Below are 10,346 nucleotides of genomic sequence, written 5' to 3'. Positions count from 1 at the left end.
CGCAGGCTCCACACTGCCCAAACGGTCTGCCCACTGCTCCCCCCCCCCCAGCTGTAGGTCGGCTGAGTGGGAGGAGGCAGGCAGACTCCGGAGGCCCCACGGTGCGCCCTGCCCTCATCCTGCCCCTATGGGCAGCTCAGCTTCCTCTGCCGCTGACCTCTTGCATTCTGAAGTAGTGCAGTCCCATTCCAAGTATTTGAATTGATTCAAAGAACCAATTGCAGGTAAGTAGCGTTGGAATGTAGCCTCAATTCAAGTACTCAGGTATATCTCTAGAAACAACCTTCCTGGTCATCTCAGTACAGCTCAGCAACTCTGATGCTCAAGACAGTTATGCCTAGGTACTTGTAAATATGCTTGGTGTTGTAGCCATGGATCATGGGTGCTTTGCTGACTCCACAACTCAGTGCCGCCTCTGGACTGAGACACCTTAGCAACAAGTTTACATCACTCTCACTCATTCTATGCTATTATTTATGTACTGAAGAATTAGCTCATTCTCTCTATTTTTAGGAGTTAATCAGTTTATTTATTTATTTGAGTAAGCCTGTTAAATATATATACTAAACAGGCTAACTCTAATAAATAAATAGTTTGTGCTTTCTATTACAATGCAAATAAGATTTGATTTAATGGCTCTAATATAATATTTTATGCACTTGATGAGAAGTGCTGTTCATAACATGCCCTCAAGGAATGATTTTCCCACAGTGTATTGGCCCTGAAATAAATAAAGAAACGCTTCTTCTTTACATCTGGTAAAGATGGGGAATGCTATCCCAGCTATTACTGAAGTATTTGATTAGCTAAAGATAAAATATACTTTATATGGGGGCTTACATAAAATTATTTCGAGCAAGTGCATAGGATTATAAGAAATCTGCTAATGAAGGTTAAATCCAGAGTGTAATCAGCCTATACAGTGGTACTTCGGGTTACAGATGCTTCAGTTACATACGCTTCAGGTTCTCTGAAGTCTCTCAGCCCCACTCACCTCACAGAGTGTTTGTTGTGGGGGAGGAAGGGAAAGGAGAATGTTAGCCGCTTTGAGACTCCTTTGGGTAGTGATAAAGCGGGATATCAAATCCAAATCCAAACTCTTTTACAGACTCCGCTAACCCAGAAATATTACCTCGGGTTAAGAACTTTGCTTCAGGATGAGAACAGAAATCAGCGGTAAGCCCCATTAGCTAAAGTGGTGCTTCAGGTTAAGAACAGTTTCAGGTTAAGAACGGACCTCCAGAACGAATTATGTTCTTAACCCGAGGTACCACTGTATTTGTAAGAGGAGACGAGTGAAAAATGTGAGAGGAAGCAATGAGACTGGACGGTGATACATTCTTCATGGGGCAAGTGATCTAATACTTTTACTCATCAGGACTTGTAATATACCCTCTCTATATTCAAAGACCTTTGGCATCAAATAAAGCATAACTGTTGGGGCATGCAAATAGCTGTGTAAGGGTATGTGCCTTAAGATGAGTGCAATTGTATAACACCAATCTTGCTTCTCTAGCTTAATGAGTGATAGTCCTCTGTGCTCCATAGTATAGCTACTGTCAGGAGCAAGGTTCCTGACCATACAAATAGAGTCAGGTTTGCTTTGTTTGCAGAAGAACTTGTAGAGCCCTCAGGTATTGCTGCCTAAATCAGTGTAGTCATTTTGCAAGACCCTCAATGCACAAATTCTTAATAATTTATTTATTGATTATATTTTTCACTTCCCCTTTACCAGACGTTCCCAGGGCAGGTCACAACAATGATAAAACAGCTACAACCATAAAACAAGAAAAGTGGAAAAACCATTAAAAGCAGTTTAAAGCAATTCCATATAGAATCCCATATAAAACAAGTCTGTTTCAAACTTTTTTATGGTTTGAATTTTATAGTTTTATGTTTTAATTGCTGTAAACCACTTTGATATTTTTTTTTAAGGACACAGCGGTATCCAAATATTTTTTATAAATAAACCATAAAACAGTACAGATGATCATTTGTCGTTGTTTTTCACAATTCATCTACCACTTAATTATGACAATCTCTTAAGTGGTGTACAAGTAACCATTTATAAAAACAGTTAGAAACACCGTACAACTCTTCAGTCAAAGCTTTTCCTCTATCAGAACAATCCTCCTTACATACATGTATATATAAAAAATCCAAACAGCATTTTTGCCCTTTGTTTTTTGTTTTCCATGCTGTGATTCCTTCATCTCCATTCTGTCCCTCTAGACATAACAGTCTATGACTAAAAAGATGGTGAATCCATGCTCACCACTGAGCTGTGAGGAGTACTGTGTGTCAACTACCAAATCACCACATGGGTGATGCTGAAAGCTAGTAAAAAAAGGGGGGAGCAGTTTTCTGTTGATTATTTACTCCCAAGTGTTTATAAATTGCTTGAGAGCCACTACAGAATTACTTCTTGGTACAAATAATATATATTCTTGAAGCAGATCAGGAGAAATCTTCCAGGTGCTGGTAACCTTCTTTCTTAGGAATCGCTGTAGCCAGCTTTATCACAGAATTAAAAGTGTCAGGAAAATATTACTTCACCAGATCCCATTTGCTAGCTTACATTTCTTCCCTCAGGGATCTCCATAACTCTCCAGTCAACTTTTTTGGTGCTACATGCTCTTTTGCAAAGAAATCCGAAAATGACTTTTGCATTCCCAGTGACATGTATTATTGGCCACTATGGCTTGCTGCAGAGCTTTAATTTAGAAACTGATACACAGAAATGGTCTATTTATTTTTTTTACAACTACCACCAAGATTTAAGGAAGCAAAACAGATTAAACAGTTATGCCTCATCACTGCGCATTTAGCTTGGGTCATGTTTTATTTGCATAAATTTTAATTGCTGCATACATTCCTATTGTGAATTATTCTTTCCCTGGAGCATTATTGCGTTCCAGGCATTTCCATCAAAAAAAGAGCACTACTTCAATAATGACTTTATTTTCATCAAGATGTAGAAGAACAAAAACCAGCCGGTATGTCAGGGTGCAAACACGTCCTGAACGGACATGTTATAGGGATACATCTGTATACTATAATGTACTTAGGGTTTTCCAGTTCTCAGCTACAGAATCACTTCTTTCTCTAGACATTATGTAGTCATATCACCCTGGATGAACAAAATACCTATCTAGAATATCTGCATACCCCGACAACTTTTTTTCTTCCATGCCACTCCTGATACGTATAGGGTCCTCCTATTTACCTGCAGAATGCTTAGTATAAAATTAACTATCCATTATGTACTGTAAGGTTTATTATTATTGTTATTATTAAACAGTTACAGATCTAGATCATGTTTAATTAAAATTAACTTGCTTACAAAAGCCAAATGCACTAATGATTCACAATGACCTTTTATTACCTGCAGTCCCTTGTTTTGGCTGGATGATTGACAGCTTGCTGTTTGGCTACCGTGTTGTATTTCAGCTGACAAGACTTTTCATTTTAACTCAATTTGCCTGCCTATCACAAGCTGGTGGCAGGCCAGGCGCAAGTCGCCCAGCTTTGCCTCAGCAGCTTGCTCTATTTCTCATTAGTACGCATTTATTCAGTGGAAATTGGAAGACAAATGCTTGAAGGCATGTGAACTAAGTATAGCAAATTAGGTTTAAAGACTGAATATTTATAAGTATATTGAAACGGCTTCAACTTTTAAAAAAAGATCCAGGGTGAAATTGAAAGAGTATATAAGAGTGAGCGGAGTTTGGGGGGAGAGACAAGTGGGAAAATTCCAAAAATACTGTGAGGTGCCTGTGGTCTCTCGATGCATAGAAAATGTCGAATTTCCTGAAAACCCCTTTTTGTGAGCATTGAAAGTTTCAGCATCTCGAGTGTGTGTGTGTGTGTGCGCGCGCGCGTGTAGGAAGGGGGAAAAACGAGGGTCATGTTCATTTGCTGCTTGGTTATCCCTTGGTATGCTTTAAATTGCCTTGTTTGTTCGGCACTAGCACAGAAACAGATGTTGCTCTACCGTGCTGGATAATTTACTGTACCTCATGGTGCAGAATGGAAGACCTCCCCAGCTACCCAGCTGGTCTGACAGGAGCACTGGCTTGTGGCTACTGAAGTATGACAACAGCAAGTACAGGCTGCAGTTTTATTATCCAGTTGTCATTCTTCTCGATGTGGATTTTGGGCATCCGTGCAGAGGCTATCGGGGAAGGGGTTTTATTTGGGGGGGGGGGTGAAACATCGAAACAAACGTCCTTTTTGTTTGTTTATTTTAATGGTAGGCTGCCGCAGAGCCACACAAGCTCCATCCTCCTTTGTTGATCATAATGTGACTCATTACTTTTGTCATCTAAGGATTATCGGCATGATCGCTCAGAGCTAGAGCCAAGCTTGCCTTCCCCCACATAGCTGGTCCTGGAAGGTAAAACAGATTTGTCATTTATGATCTGACCACTAAGCCACACTCTGAGCTCCATTATTGTGATTAGCTCCCGCATCGGATGTGCTTGCCCAATTGTCATTTGCGATACCGCAATGGGCAACACGACTTGCCATACTTCCTGGGAGCATGTCGGCCAATCTGACATGGCTGTGTTGCTGGTGCTACTCAGCATAAACCTATTTTAGCGGCGGCACTTTCGCTGTGTTTTGCTCGTTCGCTGCTGCTACGGCTGTTGTTGTCACCGCTCTGCTTTCTTCATTCCCCTCCCACCGGTTTGGATCCATCAGCGCACAATGGCGTTACGTATGTCAGCTACCATTTCCACACTGCCGACTTAAAAGGGTGTTATTTGGCTTCGCATTTCCTCGGCGGGAGGCAGCCGAGGAGTGGAGTCTGGACCTTTTTTTCCTTTGTACTGCGTAAAGTTTTTTGTTGCCAGAGTGCTGCCAGTTGAAATCTATCGTGTCAGGTGCCTTGTGGCTATCTGCAGTAGAGGCCGTGTTCTGGAACCAGAGTTCTTTTCTGGCTTCGTCACCAACAAGCCGATTTGACTCTCCCTGATTATAGTAACGAAGGCAGTCCAAAAGAATATGCACAGCCTCACAGTACGTCACATTGAATCACGGCGCTGGCCACACAGAGCTGACCGCAGCCTCATTTCTTTAGACAAATGCACGCTTAAGGAAAAAACTCCTGCGAGAAAGCATCCAAGGCCACTTTATTTGCTATGCGCCCTGCAACAGATTTAATTTTTAGTGAAAGAACGTTTGTTATTATCTTTTTCAGATGTTTCCATGCTGGGGATGCTACTCTCTCTAGTAAACTAGCTGTTGGGGTCTACCATCTCTAGTAAGCTAAGTGAGGGAGTGGGTCACAGGGCTTCACATACCACTTAGGTTTCTCATATATTCCAAATAAAAAATGAAAGCAACCATCTATTGACTCTTTGGTGAGAGGGAAGCTCTGCTTTGGGGCTTTTCATAGGGTTTTTTTTTTTTTTTTTTGTAAATACTAATTTACTAATTTTCACACTGATGACTTGAAGGAGTCATGCCGCCTATTACGGCGCCCAGCCCTCGCTGGTGGAAAGATAGTCAGTTTTGATTATAAAGTCAGAGATGCAGGCCCAGACAGCAGCTACATGCTGGTATGCATGCTATCAGAATGATTTATGCAAATTATGCACATTATTCCCAAAGGAATTCCTCCTCAAACTGCCAGGATAAATTGCCGGAAATTAGCCATAAAATCTGTCGTGCTAGGAGCAAGAGGTGAAGGCCACTGGGAAAGCAAGGACATTTGCCTTCTAGAGCCTTCCAAGTTAAGGTGGGCTTCTGGAAAAAGGTTTGGGATTTGTGTCAAAACGTTGCGCTGTATATGGGCTTCCCCCCATTAACTTGTCAAAGCTCCACACCTAATTTGAATTTGCTCAGCCAGCAGTAGATATTATGAAGGGTTCCTTAATTCCCAATATTCTTGCCTCGCATATGACTGTAGGGTTATTCAAGTAGATGGTTTTGTAATGCATGGCTGCAGTCTTGCATGGTTGTGTTTTTTTAAAAAAACAACCAGGCAGAATAGAGCCATTGAAGCTATGCCTGGTATTTGTTCCCAATCCCTGAAATGTATGGAAATGCATAAAAGCATTCATCTCTTTTGATTGTGGCGTTTTCAACATGATGTCCAAATAATGGTTTTTCCACCCAAAACCCACTGCACTGCCTAGAGCCTAACTAAATTCATTGACTCTATCGGGAAAGATTATATTTAAAAGTTCAGAAGTGCTTAGCTTCTTCTCTAGCCCTCTGGGAAAGTTTATTACCTCTTTTTAACACACACACACACACACACACACACACACACACTGCTTTCTTTGCCAGCCTGCTCTAGTAGACCTGTCGAATTTTGGCAGCTGTAGCAGCTTATAACTTCCAATCTCCTTCTATATCTCTAATGCTTTGGGGTTCTTTCTCTCTCCCCCACCCCCAAATCCCCCTTTATTTATATTCAGAAAGTGCTATCAACGAGAGTTTCCGATTTTGCTCATCTTCCACAAACATCCGCATCGCCAGCGAAGATTTTATTCTCAAGCTTGAAGGGAACCAGGAAGTCAGCTTGAGAAAAGGAGATTTGGTAGCAATTTATCCTCCAGTTCTGCACATGGACCCCGAGGTCTACGAAGATCCCAAGGTAAACATTCAGCTGCTATTAGACATACCACTTCAGGCACATTTCAGCAGCCAGGCATTTTGTAATATAGAGAGCTTTAAAAAAAGAAGAAAAAGAAAGCGGGGGGGGGGGTTGTTCCTTCTTGTGGAACAAATCTTCCTACTTTCCGATCTTTTCAAGGTGCCTTCAGGTCAAAGGATTCTTGGCCTGAAGAGAGAAATATGGTGATGAGGGTGACTGCTACCCCTTTGAGAGACTGACAATTGTGCCTTGACTACCATAAACTTGAGGCTAAATCTAGGCTTTGTTTGGAAGTGGATCATTGGATGCCCAAAGAAGGCTGGATAATAGAAGGTGGCTTAAAGAGCAAATAATGTGGGCCATTTAGCTAAGTGCCCCCAAAGCATCATTGACTCTCTAAAGCCCCTATAATAGCGGTGTCTTCTTGAGCCTTATGCTTTTTCACCTCTCTTTATAGGGATTGGCCCTTTAGTAGTCAATTAGTATGGCGTTGTGAACTCAAGATTGTAAAGCTGTTGCTCGGCAGTGAAGCTTTGAGGGTAATTGTGTCGTCTCCTTGTATTTTTTCCCCATCTGAAGCAAAAGTTAATGAATATCAAAGGCTGGAAATTAATCCACCCTAGCTCAGCCTTAATACAGCTCCAGAAGTTCATCACCTGCATGCAAATTGCATAGTCATGTTTCCTAGATTTTGACTGAGAAATTCTTGCTAGTTGGAGGAAGATGGCCACAGGCAAACAAAGATTTATGTATTTATTAAACAAAGTCATGAAATGACTACTGTGGATTTACGTATGTCATGTATGACTCTGAAGAGCTTTTTTCCTTTATGATACATAAAATAACTGATTATATACACTATACTAACATGTAAAACCCTAAACAACTTGGCACCAGGTTACTTGAAAGACTGCCTGCCACTGTATAGACTTGTAAAATCACTTGGATTATCTGGGGAAATTTTACTTGTGGCATCACACAGAATATCACAGGTCTTTGATCTGAAAACAAGCATTGTAAGTTGTTTCAAAATGTTTTTAATGTGTTTGAATATGGTAACTAAATTATTATTATTTTCAGCCATTGTTTCTGCTTAAACTCAGAAGGCAGAAAAAAGCCCTTCTTACATTTGTACTACAGTAGTACCTCGCAAGATGAATGCCTCGCAAGACGAAAAACGTGCAAGAAGAAAGAGTTTTCCGTTTTTTGAGTCATTCCGCAAGACGAATTTCCCTATAGGCTTGCTTCGCAAGACGAAACGTCTTGCGAATTCTTGCGAGTTTGTTTCCTTTTTCTTAAAGCCACTAAGCCGTTAATAGCCGCTAAGCTGCTAATAGCCGCTAAGCCGCTAAACCGCAAGACGAAAAAACCACAAGACGAAGAGACTCGCGGAACGGATTAATATCGTCTTGCGAGGCACCACTGTACTGCCTCTGTGTGGCTTTTTGACTGAGTCTGCAATCACACTAGTTATGGCATATGAGCATAGCATTACTTAACACTTATTTATTTATTTCATAAAATTAAGACACAGCTTAACTGTAAAAACAAAAACCACCTTGAACTGGTATACAAATAAAATAAAACAATAAAATTATCAGGGGAAAAAGAACACTCTGAGACATTCAAATGCTAAAATCAGCAATAAAATAAAAGCAGATACTGTCATAACGTGCATCCACCTTCTACATGTCTGGGGAGGCTTGTCTAAACAAAAATGTTTTCAGCAGGTGCCAAAAAGAGTACAGCTGTACCTTGGAAGTCAAACAGAATCCGTTCCGGAAGTCCGTTCAACTTCCACAACATTTGGAAACCAAAGCGTGGCTTCTGATTGGCTGCAGGAAGCTCCTGCAGCCAATCGGAAGCCGTGGAAGCCCCATCGGATGTTCAGCTTACAAAAATAGTTTGCAAACCAGAACACTCATTTCCGGGTTTGCAGCGTTTGGGAGCCAAAACATTTGAGAACTAAGCTGTTTGAAAACCGAGGTACGACTGTACAGTGAAGGCACCTGCTTGGTGTCAATAGGCAGACTTTCAGAGTACATTCTGCCACACTAAATGATCCATTTTTGTCCAAGCAACAGACCTTAGAACAAAACAGTCAGCTTTATTCACACATCAGCAGTGCCAGATTTACGTATAAGCTAAACAAGCTATAGCTTAGGGCCCCACTCTCTTGGGGACCTCCCAAAAAATTAAAGGGGAAAAAACTGGATGTAAATTTCCAAAATATAAGATAAAAAAATAATAAAATAAAACCTACATACAGCAACAGTGGTTTGTGTTGTGTAGGCTCCTATGATGTAAGTAATGGGCCCCGCCTGCTTTGATAAAATACATATTTTGTTATGTGCAAATGGCATTAAATGCTTATTAGGTCCATAAATTACAATGTAGCATATATTCAGCACAAAAAAGTGACAATTTGTTGTTGACAAAGGACAGCTGGAGATATAATGGGCCCCATTACCTTCAGTAGCTTAGGGCCTCATCAAACCTAAATCCAGCCCTGCACAGCAGGTATAAGGTAGGGTTACCAGATGTCCCAGGTTTCCGGGGACAGTTGCCAGATTTGCAAATCTGTCCCTGGACAAATTCCGTCCCCAGAATGTTTCCAGATTTGTAAATCTGTCCCCGGGAAACATGGCAGCAGCAGCCTCAGCGGCCCGGAGCCAGCCTAGTAGCGCAGTTGGCTCTGGCTAGCTTCAGGAGCTGCTCGCTGCCGTTGCGCCCACCATTTTCTCTCACTGGAAGTCCCCATATGATGTGTCGCAAAGCATCATATGGAGACTTCCAGTGAGGAAAAATGGTGGGCGCCACGGCAGAGAGCAGCGAGCAGCTCCTGAAGCCAGCCAGAGCCAACTGCGCTACCAGGCTGTCTCCGGGCTGCTGACTGTCGCTGCAGCCGCCACTGCCAAAGGGGAACTGGGGACGTCCAACGGTATAGATCTCCTGCCCCCTTCCCTCTTTGTTTTGACTGAACGGGGGAGGCTTGGGAGCCATGGGTGGTGCACCGCTGCCCAGTTTTTTAAAAACTCTGGGCATTTATGTTTCACAAGGTGCAAAAGAAGGGCTTAGCACCTTGCCCGGCAGAGAAACCTTGCGCCCCTCCTGGGCAACAGTTGGCCGGCCGCGACTCCCAAGCCTCTCCCAATCTGTCAAAACAAAGGGGGAAGGGGGCAGGAGATCAGGGGAGACTTGGGAGTCACGGGCACGTGGCACGGCGTTGCCCAGTTTTTTAAAAACTGCGCATTTATGTTTCACAGGGTGTGAAAGAAGGGCTTTGCACCTTTATACAATATGCATGTGTGCTTGGGCCCAGGGTCTTTTGCCTCACCATCCCCACTATTGACTCCCTGTTGCTACTCAGCTTAAAAAGAAAAAAAGTGTCCCCCCAATTCATTGAAAAAATCTGGCAACCATAGTATAAGGATTAAGGTGGATGTATACCACTTTCTTGTCCTCTGACACCAAGATCTGCTGGACCTTCCAAAGCCTTTCCACTGGAACATCTAAAAGTTTTATTCTTGATTCTTACCTGCAATTGTACAAAGCCCATGTGAACCTTTTGGTTCTCGGCCTTCAGATAGTAGTGCAAAATGTCACATACATACCGTAGGTAAACTTGATTTAAATGCAATTCTACCTTTCCAGAGTCAACTTCTGGATAAACCTACAAAAGCTAGCTGTGAGTACAATTGAAAATTGATAATAAATAAACAAATATTGCGCTTATTGC

General features: G+C 42.0%; 1 protein-coding gene and 1 long non-coding RNA gene across 2 annotated transcripts in view; one reads left to right on the top strand and one right to left on the bottom strand.

Annotated features, from left to right (window-relative positions):
- The window catches only part of LOC309538503, a 98,351-nt gene that overhangs the window by 78,036 nt on the left and 9,969 nt on the right, over positions 1 to 10,346 (bottom strand). The window lies entirely within an intron of this gene.
- Positions 1 to 10,346, top strand: part of CYP7B1 (cytochrome P450 family 7 subfamily B member 1) — a 107,578-nt gene that overhangs the window by 92,801 nt on the left and 4,431 nt on the right. The window contains exon 5 of the mRNA XM_082233887.1: positions 6,429 to 6,607. Within this exon, the coding sequence (XP_082090013.1) occupies positions 6,429 to 6,607 (179 nt within the window). The remainder of the gene's footprint in view (positions 1 to 6,428; positions 6,608 to 10,346) is intronic.

This window comes from Podarcis vaucheri (assembly GCF_965113315.1).
Source record: "Podarcis vaucheri genome assembly, chromosome: 8".
Classification (NCBI taxonomy): Eukaryota; Metazoa; Chordata; class Lepidosauria; order Squamata; family Lacertidae; genus Podarcis; species Podarcis vaucheri.
This window is presented reverse-complemented; position numbering and strand designations above follow the sequence as displayed.